The 22,197-nt window shown below is 38.1% G+C and overlaps 1 protein-coding gene across 1 annotated transcript in view; it reads right to left on the reverse strand.

Moving 5' to 3' along the window:
- The window catches only part of ARHGAP42 (Rho GTPase activating protein 42), a 277,391-nt gene that overhangs the window by 171,021 nt on the left and 84,173 nt on the right, over positions 1-22,197 (reverse strand). The window contains exon 3 of the mRNA XM_061202658.1: positions 10,336-10,397. Coding sequence (XP_061058641.1) covers positions 10,336-10,397 — 62 coding nt within the window. The remainder of the gene's footprint in view (positions 1-10,335; positions 10,398-22,197) is intronic.

Raw genomic sequence — 22,197 nt, forward strand, 5'->3', positions numbered from 1 at the left:
AATGTGCAATTTCTCCTGTACAGCATGAACAATATGACTGTGGTTTAATCATAAAGACAAAAACATTTTGCTCACTGAAGAACATCCCAACTTCTTATTTCTGAATACCTGGTTGGTCTGTCAGCTGATATCTCTGAACCACAGATAGCTTTGTCACATCATTTAAAATTTCCCCTCATGCTTATCTTTTACCGCTGTTTTTCAAGTCTAACTTACGTCTACTTAGGTTTATTTTCTTTGCCCTTTAAAATTAAATGCCCCATCCAGATCTTAAAACTTTGGGGTATGGTGACAAAATGACTTTATATATTTACTATTTATGGTATCAAAGTATCTTTGTGTTTCCTAACTATCAAAAAACAAATCAAGGGACTTCCCAGGTGGTCCAGTGGTAAAGAATCTGCCTTACAACGCAGGGGACACGGGTTCGATCCCTGGTCAGAGAACTAAGATTCCACATACAGCGGGGCAACTAAGCCCGTGCACCACAACTACTGAGCTCGCGCGCCTCAACTACAGCCCGCATGCCGGAAACTACAGAGCCCACGCGCCCTGGAGCCTGCGGGCCACAACTAGAGAAGAGAAAACCCGCCTGCCACAACTAGAGAGAAGCCTTCGCACCACAACGAAGAGCCCGCACACCACAGTGAAAGATCCCGTGTGCCTCAACAAAGACCCTGCGTGCTGCAACTAAGACCCAACGCAGCCAAAAATAAATAAAATAAGTCAATAAATAATAAATAAATCTTAAAAATAGAAACAAATCAAAACATGGTTTATAAATGTAGTAAAGACTAACACATACCCAACGGTATCAATGAAATATGATGACCAACACCACAGAATAAATGTATTTTTGAAAATATGATATGCAATTATAAGACTCCAAAGTAAAGCCTGTACAACTGGGATCAATGGCAAAGGCAAGAAGATGGAAGAACTAGAGATGGGAAGCACAGGTGCTGTGTCCAGTAGCAGACTCTTGCAGCCACAAGCAACAAAAACCTAACACCCAAAGATTCATGCCAAAGCAGCAAAACTGAAAAGGAAATTTTCAATACAGTTTATGCCTTGACAGGAAAAAAAAAAGTGAAAGTTCTTTATTCACGTATCGTATTTTAAATTGATTGCTTTTAAAATAGCACTATCTGGTGGAAAAGTTCCCCTAAATCCTTCCATACAGTCAAGGTTAATCTTAAAAATATAAAGGGGTCTTTGGAAATAGGAAAATATAAAGACTGGATGCTGACTGCCACATTTCCATTTACAAATCTTTAAATCTAGCAATTTGATATACACCCATGAAATACCAGCTGGGAGAATGGCATCAACCAAAAGAAAAAAAATTATGCCCAAATGTTAATGAAACTGGTATACCTAAATACAAATATATTTCAAAATTAGTGTCATCTCAGTTCCCTCTGCTGACTGCTAGCCAAGACAGCAGAATTGAAACAGGAGGGAAGGGGGCAGGGCACAACCTTTAAAAGAATGACACAGCCATAGGACATGACAAAAACTGTTTAGAACCAACTAGGTCCAAGATGGCGGAATATTCAACTTCCAGTGGACCTTGAGCCTCATTATACACTCATTGTAATACATTAGCATATGGTAAATGACACACCCACCAGCACCATGACAGTTCTGAGGCTAACCATAAAAGGCCAAAAATGGATGGTGGCCCAATTCCTGGAAATCTCCACCCCTTCCCCAAAATAACTGGCATAATCCTCCCACTCATTAGCCTATGAAATTACCCAGCCCATAAAAACTAGCCATGCCATATTTCAAGGCTTTCTCTCACCTTCTGAGATGGCCCACACTCTGTCTGTGGAGTGTGTCTCTCTAAATAAATCCACTTCTTACCTATCACTTCGTCTCCGAATTCCTTCACAATGAAGCAAGGACCTCAGATTCACCGGGAACATAATTTAGAATAGCATACAAACCTTAATTTAACTACAGAAGGTACAAGCTGCTTTCCTTCTTCTGCGAGAGCTGGTACGGAACATAACAATCAAGTCTCAAGTTTTCTCTTTTATCCCCTTTCCTGTACTCTAGGGTAGAAGCGTGAATGAGCAGGGAAATGGCTCAAAGGCAGCCTGTCAGGACAGCTTCACTGTCTGACCACTACACTAGATCTATTCAAAGATCTTTTCAGAATTTTGACAGACATTTCTAGTCATCATTGTGTCCTAAGACTTTTTCAGTTATAGAATCAAAAGACATAATTCACAAATATGAACACTTTGAGGTATTTTCTGAAACCCTAGTAATTACCCTATTAAAGGTCTTCACACAAAATTAACAAATTTTACTCAAAGAAAGTTGATTTCTCTTTTAGACTTAACCATAATGAATTAAGTAAACAATCTGAGAAATGGCAAATAGGAAGCTGTGATAACTTTCAAAACCACCTTTTCTTTTTCTGTAAAGGAGTATGCATTATTCTAAATTTTGGACAACCAAGACGGTTTTCAGAACACCTAATATACACAAGGGAAAAAAAAATACAAAACAGATCAGGTCTCTGTCCTCAAGGAGTTTAAAATTTAAATAAAAAAAGAGAAGACACAGGATGTAACAGAACAATGGGCTGAAGTCCAAAGACCTAAAATTGAGTCCTACTCAATTTGACTCTGTCACTTAGTAGTGGTATGTATCACCTTGAGTAACTCATCTAGATTCTGAGCTCAGTTTCAGATTGTTGGAGGATAAAATAAAAATATATATTAAAAGCACTTTGCACACTCTAAAAAATACAAATCAATACTAGGACTATTAACATTAAAAAATAAAAGACACTATCGTTGCAGTCATGATGAATTGTGTGTGACCTGCCACCTCTGAATCCTACCTTTTCATATTTCACCAAATAACTGAAAATCAGGGAAATCATGGGAAGCCTCTGCAATTCAATAAATGTGAAAAATCAGAACTTTGTACATGTAGAACATTGAGATTTTTTTTTGTTTTTTTAAAATTTCAGGTGAAATCATTGTATAAAAATGTTGGTATGGGGTCCAACCCTGACGGTCCAGTGGTTAAGACCCTGCACTTCCACTGCAGGAGGCACAGCTTCGATTCCTGGTCAGGGAACTAAGATCCCACATGCTGCACAGTGCGGCCAAAAAAAAAAAAAAAAAAAAAAATTAATTAAAAAAAAAAAATGTTGGTATGTAGGCCAGCATACCTAAAGTTTGCTTCTAATAAATGTTAACCTAAGACATACCAGAAACATAATCCATACTCATACATGTGGAATGTTGGCATACTGTGCATTATTTATCTGAGATAATAAAAGAAACTGGATTACTTCACAGATAATTGGACTTAAGCATATAACAGTATCAATGCCAGAAACTCAGAGATTAATCAATATCATCTGACAGCATATGTACAATGCAAAAATCTATGGCAAATTTTCCATTAAACAAAGGAAAATCTTTCATTGAGAGAAATAAGGACATGTAATTTTCTCAACATTTAAAATATTCTCCAATTTCATGAATTCTTGGTTCAAAGGAGTGGGGAGAGACTTTAGGCTCTCACATGCCAAAATTTGATGAGAGAACTGTCATTGGATTAATGAATTTTTTGCTGAAATGTATGCCTGTTTAAATATGAAGAAATTTAAAAATCTAATTTCAAAACTTGTAATGCCTGTGATCTTCCCTAATTTTTCTAAGATACTGAAATAATACACCTACAGCACTTAATAGAGCATTTCACATACTATATTAATAATATGTTTGCTATCGTTATGCAATTTTTTGTTTTAAAAGTCTTAGTTTGCAACAGTATGAATTATGTGGAGGCTCTGGAGCCCAACAGCCTGGGATTAAACCCTCGGGTACCACTTATTACTATGTGCCTTTGAGTTTGCCCCTCTTTAAAATGGATCTATTAATAGCATACACCTGAGAGGGTTGCTGTGCAGATTAAATTAGGTAAAAATATACGCAATTGTAGCAGTGCCTGGTACCTTGAAAATGCTCAGGGTCAGCTGTTATTTTGTATAGCAGTGCTTCACAATAGAAATATAATGCAAACCACATAATAACTAATACATCTCAGGTGCTAAATAGCCACAGATGACTAGTGTCTAATGTAACAGACATCACAGATATGTTTTTTAAATCTCTTAAGACTCATATAAGAGACTGAAATCTTATATCAATAATCAAGTAATTTATGTTTGACATATTTTTTTTATACAGATCTAAAACTATTTTGATTTTATTCCTCATTAACCCTTATATAGGACTGATTATGCTTTTTAAAAAAGTATAATAACAACAACAAAAAAGTATAACAAAGGAAAGCAGAGGTTTCAAAACTCTTACAAAGGAAGTAATTATTAAGGTTACACATTTCGCCTCCTAGTACCTCATCTTTTTGTTGTTGTTGTTATTCCAAAGTAATGCCCAGACACCTAGCCTATTTCAGGAAAGTACTTTCATTGCCCAAGGATAAAAAAGACAAACATGGGCACTGAATAGAAAGAATATAAGTCCTGGGAAACCTGAAGTGAAATCTGTAACCTTACACAGGTCAAATGTGAATGTTAAATGTTATGGGTAATAACAGTAAAAATAAGAGGTTTCTAGTATTAATCAAAATGAAAACTATAAGAAACAAGTTCATCTACATAAATTCTTCACGATAAACACAAGCTAAAATATTCTGAAGTTCTGGCTTCCTTAATTGGAGACAAAGATTAAAAAAATCTACATTGCTACGCACACATACCCACACCCAAAACAAACAACACACATGCACACCAAAACTTTTTTTGTCAAGGTCAGGGACTCTGAGTACCCAGAAAGTGAGGGCCCAGGGGCTGGGGTGGAGGAGCAGCATAGGGTAAACAGATAATCTGGAGCCTCTATCCTGAAGACAGCTACATACAGCCTCTGGTCCACATCCTGTAAGTTTCTATTTATTATTGCCCTACATCTCCACGATACCCAAGTGAATAAATGGGACTTCCAGCAAGCTGTCCAAACAGCTCTCCCCTGGTCCTCTTACTGATCCAAATCTCCTTTGTTGATTCTACCTCATCTGACCAAACTCTGGACTCTGCACCTCAGGGCTTGACCCTCCCACCTTTTCTGTCTGCACACTCACAGATTGGGCCATCTCATACATTCCCACAGCTTTAAATACTCTCAACGTGTTGACAATGTCTAAATTTATATCTCTAGTCCCATCTGCTCCCCTGAACTCCAGACTCATACATATACCCAGATGCTCCCTCAACAAGGCTACTTGGATATCCAGTAAACACCTAAATAGATTCAAATTTTAGCTACTTCTCCCTCATCTCCTTCTTCATCCCAATAAATGGCAACATATTCTACCAGATGCATTATTTTTCTTTTTAGCACTTACCTCCCTCAGACATAATTTGTTTAAATGTCTGTTTCTCCCCAGTAGAATGTAAGCTGCATGAGAGCAGGTATTTCTGTCAAAGAAATACCAAAGGGGACTAATTTAAACTGTATGGAAAGTGCAAGCCCCCAGGAGATATAGAAGGTGAAGTCTGAAGGACAAAATGGAACCAATCATGAGAGGATATATGGATCAGGATGTTCAAGGCAGAAGAAATGACAAATGCAAAGGTCTAAATCCAAAAGAAGCTTGTAGAGACACACTGAGAGCAGAAAGAAAGCCCAGGGAGATGGAGAATAGGGAACTAGAGGCAGAGTATTGAGAAGGGAGGAATGAGGGGTGAAGTACAGTTCCAGGGCTTCAGGCAGAGGGGGATGTCAGGGCCAAAGGCCTGGAGGCAAAAGGGTCAAATTCAGTATTTCAATAGAAATAACAAAGGAGAAGCTACCAAGATCTCTTCCAGAAGGCCTCAACTGACCATTTCATGCTTCTCCAGAGGGTTCTCTTGATATGTTAATATTTGTTCAAATTAATTTTGAACAGCATGGGTTAAATGGTAGCATTTGCACAGCCCAGTCAGCTATGATCTGAAGTAAAATAGAGCAGTTTCTGTGGAGAAACGGAAACTGAAGAGACCTTACCACCAAGTTTATATGGCTTAGAAGCCCCTGTCTACACTGGGGACTGTCTCAGAATCTTTCCACCTAGACACCCAATTTATGACATCTCTAATCAAAAGCATGGACATGCTGCATTCCATGGGGAAAAACCCTAACATTTCCAATAAAGATGCACTTTTTAAAAAAAAGCCTCTATCACTAATCAATACCATATCCCGGCTGCAAGTAATAAGCATTTTACTAAGGCCATTACAAAGGGCTATTAAATTATTTCTTACATTTGTCTTGTTAAAAGGCTGTTCTCTATTAGCCCCTTGATGACAAGTGTCAATTGACATCTTGGAAAATGTCAAATCATGGAAGATGGGTTTTTGAGTGAGAAGTATGACAGGATAAACTATACCCTCATAAGTGTCTGAAATAGATATTTTCAAACTTACTCTGGGTCACTTTTTTGTTGCATTAAAATTATGCATTTTCAGTTGGCTTTAGCAGACTTTGTTTTCAAAAACTCAATACTTAAAGTTAGTAAAGAGCAAAGAGGAAGTTCCATTTCTAAAAATCAATGTTTCTTTAGGCTCTTTCTCTGCAAATAGACTTTAGGCGACCCAGATGATGTACTCAGTATGGTAAATCATTGGAAGCAAGAGAATTTGTTTAAACTGTTGTGTCCTTTTTCATCTTCCTGAGATTTTATTTTTGTTTAGTCACTGTTCTGACATGCTTAGGTTTTGGTTAAATTCAATTAATATACAATGTCATGATTTATCACTAAAAAAACAATGATTAATTGACTTTATAATCAGTTATAGAACTCTTTTACACTTTCCTAGTACAATTAAAATATTCTACTTCTTAAATGAAGCACTACTTTTTAAAATACAAATTCTTTGCACAAAATCCATTACCAGCTGTATCTTCAGTTATAGTAACACCAAATGACTGGAAGTGTTGATTAAATACTCCAATATTTAGATTTGTGTGTTTAAATGATTACTTTTATATAATCTTTGTGGAAATGCAATCCATTAGTCTTTCATCTATAGAGACTTTTCTTCATTATTTTGCATTTTTTATCTCAGACCTTCTCTGAAACAACAGGTAAGGCAATCAAAACCCACAGTATGGGGCTTCCCTGGTGGCGCAGTCGTTGAGAATCTGCCTGCTAATGCAGGGGACACGGGTTCGAGCCCTGGTCTGGGAGGATCCCACGAGCCGCGGAGCAACTGGGCCCGTGAGCCACAACTACTGAGCCTCCGCGTCTGGAGCCTGTGCTCCGCAACAAGAGAGGCCGCGATAGTGAGAGGCCCGCGCACCGCGATGAGGAGTGGCCCCCGCTTGCCAGAAGTAGAGAAAGCCCTCGCACAGAAACGAAGACCCAACACAGCCAAAAATAAATTAATTAATTAATAAATAAAGCCTTTACTTCTAAAAAAAAAAAAAAACCCACAGTATGACTTCACTCATGAATGTAGAATTCCCTCCTTGCTCCAACATGAGAAATATGGCTAAGGGCAGAAATGAAGATCCTTGAAACACTATGAGCCGGTGGGCCAATCTCCATCTCCATTGCTTATGAAACACTCTACCACATTCCTCAGCCACTTCTTGGTTTTTGGCCTTTATCCTGTTATCATATTGGATGATCTCAACATCCTGCTCATAAAACATCCAAACTTCAGAGCTCAGCTTTCCCAATTTCTAGGGTCTTTCTCCCTGCTCAGCCACACCTTAACTTTATCACTATCTAAACTAGCTCCATTGCCAAGTTCACTATGTTTCAACTGCCACTCCTGATCACAATGTCCTTGTCCTCTCTTAGAATCTCCTGTGTTCCTAGTTAACCTTCATTATAGGTAAGCACTCATGCTTGCCCTCTCTGCTTCCTAAGGCTATCAGTATCCTCCTGCCTCAGTCATCGCTGTACTCAATCAGGACCCATTTTCATATCATATAAATCCACGTCCCTGTAATCCAACGCCACGTCTTCTGTGCCAACCACCTACCTGAATCTGACCTCCCAACTGTTCTTACCACTCACAATCCAGGGCTCTGGGTATTGTTAGAAAAATCCATGAAAACATGGTTATTAATCTTTCCTGGACATATTCATGATGTTTAACTTCAATGGCTCTTTATCCCTGACCAGGAGTCCCTTTTCTCTTGTAGAACCTGCTCCTGGCTGTTCTAAACTGTTTCTACAATCTCCTCTCACAGCAGATGACCACTCCTTCCTAACACTGTTATCCATCCGTCCAATCAACAAATTTACTATCCAAAGTTCTATGTTTTAACCAATCCTCTCTTTTGTCCCAGCACAGAAGAAGAGCTTTTCCCTTGGTGCCTCCAGGCCTCTCCTCAGTGCTAGAAGAGAACATTCTCTTGGCTCTTTTTCCTCCTGCAAGCTACAACACACTTTCCCATACTCTTACACATTTTCTATAATTATAGCCCATGCTAGTTGACTCATTGCTCTCCTGAACTATTTGCACAGGATTTGAATCACTCAACCCAGAACCCTAACTAACACGGGAGTTAGGGGCACAGTGGAAAATCCACATGTAACTGATAGTCAGCCCTCCATATCCACGGATTCAGCCAACAGTAAATTGTGTAGCACTGTAGTATTTACTACCGAAAAAAATCTGCGTATACCTAGACCCATGCAGTTCCATCCCGTGTTGTCCAAGGGTCAACTGTATTCTCCTGGTTCCCATGCCATTTCCAACTCTTTATTTTCACTTCTCTCTAACCACTCTTTCCCACTTCCATCATCAGATTGTCTTCTGGGCCATAAGCGCACATACCACCCACATCTCCCCATGGAACCTGAACTTCTATTGTATAGAAGTTTATGAAGGCTTATGTATAAAGCACTTAAAAGTGTCAAGTCACCCCCACAGAAAAGCTTTTTCTGACCACCCCAAAGAGGGTCAGTCTCCCACAGTGGCTCATCTCTATCTAGAACAGATCACAATGCATGGCTATCTCTCTGATACTGGGACCAGACCTATGGTAGGCTGATGTTTCCTAAGAAAACATGGTCACCCCTCTCCACAACATTTCTTCCTTACCTAATATGTCTCCCACATGGCCACCAAATTAATCTCTCCTAAATCCCATATTGATCCCCTCATTCTTCTATCAAAAACTTCTAGCAATTTTCCCACAGCCTATAACAAAGACCAAAACTTCTTAGCCCGGCTCTTAAATGCCACATACGCCCAAAACTACCAACCAATCTTCTACTGATAATTTCTAAGAACGCTCTGCCTTATTCTACAAATATACACAGTACTTTCTCCCACCTGTGGCCTCCGCTCAAGCTCACTTATATAACTGCCATGTCTTAGTTGTGTGATTCTCCCTCAGCTCAGGCAATGTTCCCCAGGAGTCAGGGCCTCCTTAAGGGCACCCTCCTCAAATTTCTCTTCCTCATCTATTGAGCAAAATGACACCAAACTGCTGTGTTCTTAGCCCATTCAGTCCACAACCCAAGCACTTTATTTATGTGTATATATAACTCCCCAACAGGATGGTGAAGCCAGTGATATCAAAGATGATGTTTTAAATGTCTGTAACCCTCTCTGTAACTGACAACCAACATCTTTACCACCATCAGCATTTATTTATAATGTGCCAGGTGCTGCTACAAATGCTTTACAACGATCTTGTGGGATATATACTACTATTTTTTCCATATGCGAATGGGCAGCCTGGGTCATAGACAGCGGCCTACACAGAACTTTGAACACAATGGGTACAAAATTATATCTGTGAGTGGATAAATGTATTACTAATAACCATGCTCTGATACTGTCACATAAGTTAATGTGTCAACGTAGAATGCTTTCCCATTCTTCCCAGCCCAGCAAAATCCTCCAAGCCTTCAAGACCCAATTTAAATGTCACCTTTTCAAGAAAGTCCCCTGCTAACACCCTGGCAAAGTTAGTTGCTCCTTCCAAAAACTGTCTTTAATACTTGTAATGTGTCTTCATTGTAACACTAAGGTTATTTAGAAGACTGCTCCATTAGAATGGGTTTCTTCATGGCAGTTTGTTCAATACTTTTTAATTCTCAGGACAACTAAATGGAAAGTAAAATGAATGTAATTTATATCTGCTGACCAAATGATACAAAAAGAAATGGTATATCTTATTAGCAATATTTGATCATCATACAAATCTTTTCTGTAACATTCAGTACATGTATCAAGTTATAAAATCTGGTATGGCTAAATCTAATTCAGAAGGTCTATTTTTTCTTTTAACATGTCCAAACAAAGTATTATTCTTAAGAAATGCAGAAGAGACTTACCAGTCTTCTCCTTTCTTCTTCTACTGCGATGAGTAGTCTTGCAAATTCTTTTAGTGACTGAGCTATTTAGAAGTTTAAAAAAAAAAAAAGCATTAACCTCTTTACATTGCTGATATCCAATTGCACAAGAATAAACATTACAATAAAGATACTTATGAATTTGTATATATTCTGTGGTTTTATGTTTTTATAAGCAGGAAACAGTATATACAATAGGATTTCAATGACTAACAGCTATATATGAGACGTTTGTGTGCTACAAATTGAAGTTTAGCACATATCAAGTATAATATTTTTTCTTCAAAGGCACTAGGGGAATATAGTTTATATATTTAATAAATAAAATTTACACATTAATAAACAAAAGTGTAGTACTGGAATCACTTCTAAACAGAATCCTACAAATAATAAATTCATTAAATCTATAAGAAGCAATAAATCCAGTACTAAGATGTACTTAGTAGCAGCCAGTAATGCAAAGTCTCCCACTGACCTCTTTCTTGAAGCTCAACACTTACATATACTTAAAAACAGATTCTGTATTCTGTATTACTGTATCACTCTCATATCCAAGGTACTTTAGACCTTTGCTAGTCAGAATGGTCAGAGGGCCACCAGCATCAGCATTTTGGGAGCTTGTTAGAAATACAGATGCTCAGGCCCCAGCCCAGAATCTGCATTTTAACAGGATTCCCAGTTGATCCCTTTGCACATTAAAGTTGAGAAGCACTGCTTTAGAAAACTATCTGAACCTATATTGTTGAGGCTTGGGAAGTGTTCAGGAACTTTGGGAGGACAAACGAAAAAATAAGTAAATAGGGAGTTACAATAGCATATTCTTTAAAAATGCACAGTGCCACACAGTAAACTGTGAAAGATTAATTCATCCACATCAATTTCTGTAACTTATACTTAATATGAATTATTAACTAAAGTCACAATGTTTGGATTACAAAACAAAAGAAATAAGGTGAATGCAAATTTTATTTTGATTTAAGCCTTGAACCTTCCCTTCTATGTCCTTATTCTTTAGGCTCCCACCTCTTCCTTCATCCATACTAAGATTGAAAACATCCTGTGAGACCAGAAGTCTAGTAAGTCTGGCATAAAGTCTACAATAAAGGAAGGTGAGTGAGAACAACACATCAAGAGTCTTACCAACAAAACTCATTAAGAAAGAGAAAGAATAGTTTCCATTTAAGAATTTAAAATTACAATCTCGGATTTTTCTTCTCTCTTTTCAAAAACACTAGGCTTACACTAACTAAGCTGGTTTGAAATTCTACTCCTATGATTACTTCACACTGTATTTTATTCAGTTACCAAAACAGAAACCAAAGGATTACCTGGGAGACTCACATTAATCTCAAAAACACAGTAATGGCCTTAAAGTAAGTGGAACTTTTCTAAAGTGTTTAAAAATGTGATTTTAATTTCTGCAGAAATAACTATCATTGCTACATTACAACCCAGTTTTGACAACAATAAGTTGAAGAGAAAAACATTTTACAAATAGAAGATTTTAACTGGAGTGTGCAATAGCATATTACATGTTTGTACTTTCGGTAAAGAAATATCCAGTCATCATTCTGGCAGCTATCTACTGCCACTGAAGATCTGTTGATGAGCCTGGAAAAAGTCAACAAAACTTTGAATGATGGAAGGTAATGTTAACATGCCTGCAGAGAAAGAAGCCAAAAAGTATGTCAATTTGGGCTACAGAAGGAGAGGCAACGGGTACTCCTGAGGTGAGAAAATAAGAGGAGATGTAAATAGCAAGAGTACACTAGTTGAAAGTCTGTATAAGAAGAACTTTAACCCCAGATTTTTAACTTAACACCGCCCAACCTTTTTAATAAATATCAAAACAAAAACAAAAAACCTTACTCTCATAGGCTTCTTTTTATCAGAAGCTATTGGTTAACACACTCTCACAAAACTTGGGAACAAAACATGAAAACATGAATTCTAGAAAAGCAAAGAAGCAAATGGAATTCTCAGGACAACACTGAGCTATTCTAGGACAACAGTTGTGCCAAAGGTCCAGAGAGGCTCTTGTCTACACTGGAGCAATAGGTTAGAAGCTCCAGGAAATGTCTGCAGAGAAAGAAAAATAGAACTGATCAATATCCTGATGTGTCTAAATGTAATGAGAGGAAATTAACACTCCTTTTTTTTTGTTTGTTTTTAAAGAAAACTCAAAGGCAATTATAGCTAGTGAGCAAAAATATTCAGGGGGAAAAAATTCCAGAAGTTCCAAAAAGCAAAACTTGAATTTGCTGCGTGCCACAAATATTTACGTGGCATTTACATTGTATTAGGTATTGTAAGTAATCTAGAGATGACTGAAAGTAATACGGGAGGATATGCATAGGTTATATGCAAATACTATGGGATTTTATATTAAGGACTTGAACATTTGTGGATTCTGGAAGCCAGGGGGTACGGGAACCAATCCCCTGCAAATACCAAGGGACAAGTGAATTAACTCCTGGGAAAACAAAGTTATACAAATAACACAATCAAAATAATTGAAATAACTGAGTCGTGAGTAATATGTACAAAATCACTGAAATATAAACTTTAAAAATTGAATTCATTTTGCCAAAATGAAGTTTTATCTCTATTGAGAGAAAGGGAAAGGAGCATGTAAGATAGTATGAACACAAGACATAGTGTGACAACACTATGAAGTGAAAGGATGGTACCTAAAACTAAAAAACAAAAAAACAAAACAACAACAACAAGAAAAACTCAAGAAGTAGCAAGGTAATCATGGGCTTGAAAGAAACTGAGGAATGGCTAAAAGTTCAAAGTGGTCTTGAGACAGTAAAGAAGGGAGCAGGGCACAACCTTTAAAAGAATGACACAGCCATTAGGAAGAACAGGCTAGGACAAAAACTGGTTAGAACCCATTAGGCCCAAGATGGCAGAAGACTGGACTTCCAGTAGACCTTGAGCCTCATTATACACTCACTGTAATACTTAGCATATGCTAAATGACACACCCACAGGTGCCATAACCATAAAAGACCAAAAAATGGGCAGTGGCACAATTCCTGGAAATCTCTGCCCCCTCCCCAAAATAGTTAGAATAATCCTCCCCCTCCTTAGCCTATGAAATTACCCAGCCCATAAAAACTAACCACCCCGTATTTCGGGGCTGCTCTCGCTTTCTTAGACAGACCACATTTGCCTATGGAATGTGTATCTCTCTAAATAAACTTGCTTTCACTTTACTATGGCTCACTCTTGAATTCTTTCCTGCGCAAAGCCAAGGACCCTCACTTGGCGGTGCATCCCAGGGACTCACCCAAGACCTGGGACATGACCATCCTCTGATACCCCATTCTCCTGCAACAGTCTTTCTGAGGAATTAAGTGGCAGGCACTGGTAGAAAAGGAGATTGCTAGTTTTTGTAAAGCCTAAAAAATAATCTATAACTTTTTAAACAAATAATGAAAAACACTTTATCTTCCTATTAGCCTACACCCTAGGAGGGCACAGACCACATATTATTAATTTTCTCAAAGGGTAAATAAATATCTAGCACAGAGAAGCCTGTCAGCAGGTATTTTTGAAATAAATGAGATTATAACTTGATTTTAGACTGACGTGGGTATACTAGAACCTTCCAGTTGATCAACCCAGAAAATGTTCACTGGCCTACATAGCAGAGCCCTAGTGGTCCCAGGGAGTATTTTACGATGATGACTTCAGAAGTCCAAAGGTTTCCCCAAGGTAACTGCTACTCCAAAACTGTGGTGTTGCCTTAAATCAGATTTTGGTTACAAGGAAGGAAACTCAAGTTCTCATTTTGCTGTTGCACCTCTTTGTCCAAAACTTAATGGCCATTTTCTGCTTTACTTGAATGGTTTTCTGGTCTGTTTCCCTTACAAATACTATTTATAGACTCAGTGTGACAATAGTAGATTATAATGAGGAAGTCTGGGGAGAAATTTTAACATTTGCAAAAGCAACTGCATGTCTGGTTCCTCACAATGAAAATGACTCTCCTTCCAGCAGTTTTCTGGGTCTGCCCCAATTTGACAGTAACTTTTGTTCCCTCTTTTTCTTTGGTTGATTTTTCAGGGAAATGACTTCAAAAAAACTAAGATTGTTCTCTTTAAATATTATAGTCCTAGTTCTATAAAAGCATACTATGTTTCTTGGTCCAAATGAAGCTTTCAGATTCATCATTTGTTCTATAAGAAAAGAAACAGGAACACTAAATAATTTATTTCATGAATTAGGGACAGTGGCCTACTAACTTTTTAAACCCATATCTAATGTTTTTCCCTAAATATTTTTCCTTATAATGATGTCAAAGTATCACATTAATAGTTTACTAAGCACAACATAACAAGGAAAGAAAACAGAAATTAACAATCCTATAATGCAAGTATAAAATAATTCAAGGTATTATCACATAAATTGAGTTTTAGGAGAAAGGGCAGATGGATAGCCAGTCACTTCCCTGCCTGCCCCACCCTCAAAGTCTAACAGGTACCTCCGACACAAATCAGGCAGATCCAAGCTGCCTAGTTAGTGTTCCCCAGCAGTACTCTAGAGATTAGAAGCCAGTATTAGAATCTCTGGTGCATGAGACCCACAAATGCCTTAAGAGACCATGAAAACTAGAGGGAGTCTATTCTCCACCAGACCTTGGGCACAAAACATATACAAAATGACTCTCTCGGCACTCATCACAGGGCCTTATACAAAATGGCTATGGATTTTGTGACTGCTTGAGCCATTTATTCTAAGACTTTGTTTAAGCAAAATCTGAAAACATTTTTTATTACATGCAAATTTCTGATACCCGAATATTTTCTCTTATAATCAATTATTTGTGATGCTCCATATTTTATTTATTAATATTCACATAAATAAAAACCACTGCATTATCTGATTTGGGGGGTCCAGACTAACACTGAATATAACAGCTGGTCCTGCAATGGTAGATCTTGACAATACCTAGGTGGTATGACAGGAGTTTGATTTAGTGAGGGTAATATTCCAAAAACAATACTTAATACACAGTGGGCTTTCAACAGATGAATTTAACAATACATTCCCACCATCTATTTGCTCTATAAGGAGAAACATACCAACTCTTATTCTAGACTTCATAAAATATTACGAAAAGGATAGGCCAGATACTTTGGAAAATTATGTTAGCTATCCACATTCTTGCCACCTGCATGAAACTTTCCTGGCTGTATTTGCCAGTAATAATCTTTCCCCTTCCTGACCATCTGGACCATGAGATTACTGGAGAGCAATCAAAATGTAGCTTTATATATAAATTTTAACTTTCCAAAAAATTATTGAGGTCAAGAACACTGCTATAGGTTTCCTTTTTACCTCCACAATGTGATATTGGAAAAATACTTTTGGAACAAAAGAAATCTATTATTCAGATGCATTTATGACGGGTCCCAAGAGCATAAACATTCACAAAGACAACAGTTGAATTATACCTAGATGGTGAAGAAGTATGATAATGGCTTCTATATTTACCAATATCGTAAATTCTGAAACATTCCTGAACTGTATAAAATATCTATTTCCTAACAATCTTTTCAGCAGGCTTAAATTCATCCTACTATTTCTAACTGTGGAAAATCTGTTTAGTGTCTGGAAGTAAGAATGAGCGAGAATAAAGAAAATTATTCCCTGTTCTTTGTTGATATAATTCCACAACCTTAAGTACTAAGCATCATATACTATTAAATGTTTCAGCAACTGAACAGCTTGGGCTTTACAGATTTCACAACTATAAGGACTGAAAAAGCATGTCTCTCTTGCATCTAACCAACATTTATATCATAGTCAAACAATGATGTGCTAAATATTTCTCCTAGGAGTATTTCCTCAAACCTAAACAGCATAAACACATACTCAAAAAAAAAAAAGTACAGATCACAAATCCAGTGCCATATACAATTACATCCACAACACATTTTTTTCACTTGATTAGAGTGAGCAAATCACTTAACGAAGTTCAGATATGCTGATGAATAGAGGGGAACTGGGTTAGCAGTAGGATTTAGACTTGATTAAATCTCAAGGAAAACACGAAAACCTGTAAAAGTCTATAAAAGCCAGATTGAACCAATGCAATCATATTTTATAAGTCCAGATGACGCCCCAACAGTCACTTGACTTTTCTATTTGGGTGTGAGTAGGCTCTGTCAAGCTTTTTCTCTGGCACTGACTTTTCATGAAGAATAGGCGCAAGGCAGTACAACATCAGTACTGAACTGAGGATCTGAGCCAGGGCAGGTGAATCCATCATATCCTTCTAGGCCACATGGAGAATTATTAGAATAGAATCAACCTACATAGCCAAGGGACACCCAGCATTACACTACGAAAGCATGCAATAATCTAACAGGGTATCACATCAGCAGTTCAGGCCTGGAACTTCCACTGAGGGAGTTTTAATTCTCTGAACACTAAAAAGATCAAAGGTAGCATACTGGCTGAAGTATCCAGTGGAAAGTTTTGGTTCAGGAACAATTTAACCCATAAATAAAGCAGGCAGCACGGTCAGCTTGTGGCATGCCTGAATAATAAATACTATGTCTACAAAACAGAGTGATATAAAAATTGACACCAACTCTCCCACCAGATATTGCAAGTCTTTGGTAATAATTAATATCCCTACTGACGGGCTGTCCACTCTGTCTGCAATATTGGCATTATTTGCAACCATGAACTCTAGTTATTAGTTTCCAAAAGCCACAACGTCAAATAAGATTTTTCCACTCTATTTGTGGCTTCAAGCTCCATGGATGCCTAGTTGCAAAGCCAATAAATTGCTTCCTAAACCAACAGGAAAAAAAAAAAGTCACAGGCCCACTGCGGAATGCTGGCAGGTCACTGTAATACACCCTAGTACTCAGAGGAACGGATCTTTCTTCTAGAGCTTCACAGCCCAGCCCAGTGGAATCCAAGGTCTCACGAAAACACAGGCAAATTTAGTTCTCTTTGAGGTAACTAAACTGGGTTCTCCACAATGTCCTCCAGGTGGTCAGTCTTTTTTTTTTCATTGCCAAACAAATCAAAAAGCAAGATTAATCTTGAAAACAAGCTCCTGAAAACTTGCATTTAAATTTTTTCATATCCTACCAATGCATCATTGTGTAGCATTGTATTCAGGTGAATTAGGTTTCAGTAAATATGAGATGTATCAAGTTGGAAGAGCATATTAGATATTATTTTGGTAATAAAAGGTTAATATTATAGCACAGTTTTCTAATTAAGCATTAAAGAACAATAAGAAATGCACAACCTGAAAATGAAAACAGTCGTAAAATTAAACTTTTATCCAGTTGACCAGGTACTCTGCAGAGTTAGGAACTGCCTTGTCTCTGCTTTGTCACTTGTTCCATACTGCCATCAGCTATGCTATAATCTGTCTGCCCGGTACTTGGATGCCAGTGTAGACTCTGAACAGGACACAGGAACAGAATCCTCACTTTGGAATCCACTGGCTTAATATCAAGTGATTTCTTTCTGCTTTCCCTCGTTCCTGTTCATCCTCTAACCATATTAGTCAGATTCTTTGCAGGGGTTCTAACCAGTAATATGTCTCCTTTTAAATTCCCAACTCCTATTCCTAGTGCCTCCCTCCATACCTGGGTTCTGACATTCCTTGGGTCCCTAAGCACTAACCTGTGCTAGACTTTAATCTGATCTATCAACGTGGGTCCCAACATTGACTGCCACTGTACATTTGGGCTGAGATTCAGAACTTGTGGCCAAAATGTCAATCTTTCATTCTTCTGGTCTAACTAGATACTCAGTCTGGTTTATCTTATTCTCACTGGCGTAATAACTGGACTCAAAAGAAGAAAGATACCATCTGTAAGCCAGGGGCTTCACCTATAAAAGAAAGCTACCAGTACTACTACTGTTACAGATTGATAACTAATAAAAGTGAGGAGAATTACGATTCCAAGACAAAAGTCACAGTGGATGCACAGAAATAATTCTAGACTATATGTCTAACGATTTTCCTTCATATACTCTCTCTGAACAGGGATAGGACCTTTCAGTAATACCTGCTTTGAAACTGCCAGACTACCGGGTAGTTTGAGAATTCTATTATTTTCTCTATATATAGACAGATAGGTAGATATAGATATAGATATAGATGTATAGACTGGGCTTGTTATTTTATATAGATATAGATATAAAATATATAACAATTCACATAAGGCCAAGTTTTGACAAATGAATACATGCAAATACAGAAAGGCGGCCTTTCAATTTTACACAATTCCAAAATTTGATTCCAGCTGGTTTCTCCCAAGACTTCATCCCACTACTCATTACTTCAAATGAATTTCATCTGAATTCTAGTTAAAAAATTTTTTTTACTATGAAATTTTATGTTGATGCAATAAGTACTGTTGTGCATAACATTGTCTGCAAGCCACATATATTTAATTTTCTTTCCAAGCACACATATTAATTAGAAAATGAAGAACTGTGCTATTCTGATGTTGCCTTTTTTTAGTTTTTGTTTTGTTTTGTGGTGTTTGACCTGTTTCCCAAAGCCAAAACAACTCCCAATTCAGAAACCATTTTCCCAAGATGTAAACCACTCCCACTTCGGAGCGCCTCTGCCAAGAGGTAGAGATGTTACATAAACTGTTTCATTTAATGCCCACCCAATGATATGAGGTACTGAAGTGTTACCTTCATTTTGCAGATGAGAAAAAGGTCAATCAGCTGGGGTAGCTTGCCCCATGATCTCACAGCTAGTAAGTGGAGAAGCAAGTATTCAGTTTTGAATGTTTGATTCCAAAGTCTGTTCTCTCCCAGCAAACCATTATTGCGAAAGGAGGGGGGCGTGGATAAAAGGTAGTGCCAGCCTACTACCCAGCTCCATTACAGAAAAGAAGAGGCTTATCATCTTTAAAGGCAAACAGAGCCAGAACTATTTGTGCTCAGAGGATAATCAGGCGCCAAGTATCCTGCCTTAAAGGGAACAATCAGTAATTTGCTGCTAACAAACAAGCATTTACACCAAGTACACCCCCACCCCCATCCTTACTGCCATTAGGAACTGACCTCCCAACACTTCTTCACATTCCACAAAGGCTGAAGCACCCCATTCATACTCCTCCTCTGCACCCAATCCTCCTGCCACCACCCCACTGAAGCTTCAACATCCGCTTCCTTGTCCAATATGCAGCCTCTCTCTTCCACAACCTCTTAACCTCTAATGACCTTCTCTCTTCTGTAATTCACACACCCACAAGGACACGAAGAGTTCAAGCGATCTAACCCCTTTGCTTCTGCTTCTTGGCAATCCTTTTCTTCAACTCTAGTTTACTCCTAATCTTATTTCCCACAGTGGCCATCTAAAAAGAATTTTCTCCTTTCTCAAGAACCCAGCCCCAAACTTCCCTCACTCACACCAGATGGCCTGGCCTCCTGCTTTTCTGATCAACATGGTCTCCATTCTTTTCAACTTGCCTGTCTCAGAGGAGGGGCCCTCTTCCTCTCAAAAGCTAACAACTCCCCAAGAAGCTTCTAATCTCACCCTTTTCCATCTCCATTCTCCATTTTTTTCTCTCCCGCTCTTATTTCCACCAGCACTCTTCTCTCCTCACAAGCCATTTCTCCTTCTCCTCGTCTACACACTTACTCCAGTGGACTCCCATCCTCATGAAGGAGGAAGACAGGAACACCTGGGAGTGGGGAAGAAGGAGCTTTGGTACCCGCACCAGCACGGTGCACAGCTCTTTAACCCTCACAGCACCCTACGAGGCGCTCACAAGTAAAACACCCAAATCTTCTATCACCATTCTCCTACTTTTCAAATAATGAAACTGACATGTAGAGGTTAAATAATATGCAAGGCCATAGAGCTAATGACTGGCAGAGCTAACCTCTGAACTCAAATTAGCTCACCTGAAATTTATACACTTTCCCTCTATTCTAGGCACAGTCCCACAACCCCACCTCACTATTCTAAATTTAACAAATCTGATTATATATCCTGGGAATTTCTACTAGGAATTTTGTCTGAATCTCAAAACTTAACATGTACCAAAACTTAACTCATAATTCTGCTCCACCCCCAGGTACCCTGGCCACATATAAACATATAAATGGGCCCCTAACGCCATTCTCCTAGTAACTCGAGTGATGGATTATCCTCAGTCCTTCCTTCCACAGATTCAATTGCCAAATGCTGTTGATCTCTCTCCTCTACCCTTCTTCCATACCCATGTAAGGGTATCACTTCATCTTTGCTGTACTATTACAACAGCCTAGTTATTGGTTTCCCAGTTCCTATGGCTCCAGCTCACCTTATGTAGTAATGGTCAGAATAAAATTCCTAAAGGGCACCTTTGATTGTGTCATTATCCAACTCAAAAACTGAATGAGTAAATAAAGTCAGAAATCCATATTGCAAATGACTTGGGGCCTCCATGATATGGCCCCAAAGTACCTTTCCAACTGTGTTAGCTTGAGATGCTACTACTTCTGATCTCTTAGTACTTTGAAACTACTAACATTCCTATAGTATCCCATTTCCACGTCTTTCCTTTAACTACTGGGTTGGCCAAAAGGTTCTTTCATTGTTTTTCCGTAAGATGGCTCTAGTAGCACTTAGTTGTCTTTAACTTCATTTGAAACAATTTTGTTAGATTGTACATGACAGCTGTCATATCAGAGTGCATTTTAAAAAAGACTTATCAAAACTGGTGAATTTTTGTGTAGCCATTTTAATACTGAAGATGGAAGAAAAAAAGCAACATTTTCGGCATACTATGCTTTATTATTTCAAGAAAGGTAAAAACACAACTGAGATGCAAAAAAGATTTGTGCAGTGTGTGGAGAAGGTGCTGTGACTGATTGAATGTGTCAAAAGTGGTTTGCGAAGTTTCATGCTGGAGATTTCTCACTGGATGATGCTCCATGGTCAGGTAGACCAGTTGAAGTTGATAGTGATCAAATCAAGACATTAATTGAGAACAATCAACATTATACCACGCAGGAGATAGCCGACATACTCAAAGTATCCAAATCAAGCACTGAAAATCATTTGCACCAGCTTGGTTATGTTCATCGCTTTGATGTTTGGGTTCCACGTAAGTTAAGCGAGAAAAACCTTCTTAACTGTACTTCCGCATGTGATTCTCTACTGAAACATAATGAAAACGTTCCATTTTTAAAACAAATTGTGATGGGCGATGAAAAGTGGATACTGTACAATAATGTGGAACAGAAGAGATTGCGGGGCAAGCAAAATGAACCACCACAAACCACACCAAAGGCCAGTATTCATCCAAAGAAGGTGATGTTGTGTATATGGTGGTGTTGGAAGGGAGTCCTCTATTATGAGCTTCTTCCGGAAAACCAAACAATTAATTCCAACAAGTACTGCTCCCAATTAGACCAACTGAAAGCAGCACTCGACGAAAAGCATCCAGAATTAGTCAACAGAAAACGCATAATCTTCCATCAGGATAACGCAAGACTGTATGTTTCTTTTTTTTTTTTTTTTTTTTTTTTTTTCTGTATGTTTCTTTGATGACCAGGCAAAAACTGTTACAGCTTGGCTGGGAAGTTCTGATTCATCCGCCGTATTCACCAGACATTGAACCTTTGGATTTCCATTTATTTAGGTCTTTACAAAATTCTCTCAGTGGAAAAAATTTCAATCCCCTGGAAGACTGTAAAAGGTACCTGGAACAGTTCTTTGCTCAAAAAGATAAAAAGTTTTGGGAAGATGGAATTATGAAGTTGCCTGAAAAATGGCACAAGGTAGTGGAACAAAAGTGTGAATACATTGTTCAATAAATTCTTGGTGAAAATGAAAAATGTGGCTTT

The sequence above is a fragment of the Eubalaena glacialis genome, chromosome 10 (assembly GCF_028564815.1).
Source record: "Eubalaena glacialis isolate mEubGla1 chromosome 10, mEubGla1.1.hap2.+ XY, whole genome shotgun sequence".
NCBI classification, from domain to species: domain Eukaryota; kingdom Metazoa; phylum Chordata; class Mammalia; order Artiodactyla; family Balaenidae; genus Eubalaena; species Eubalaena glacialis.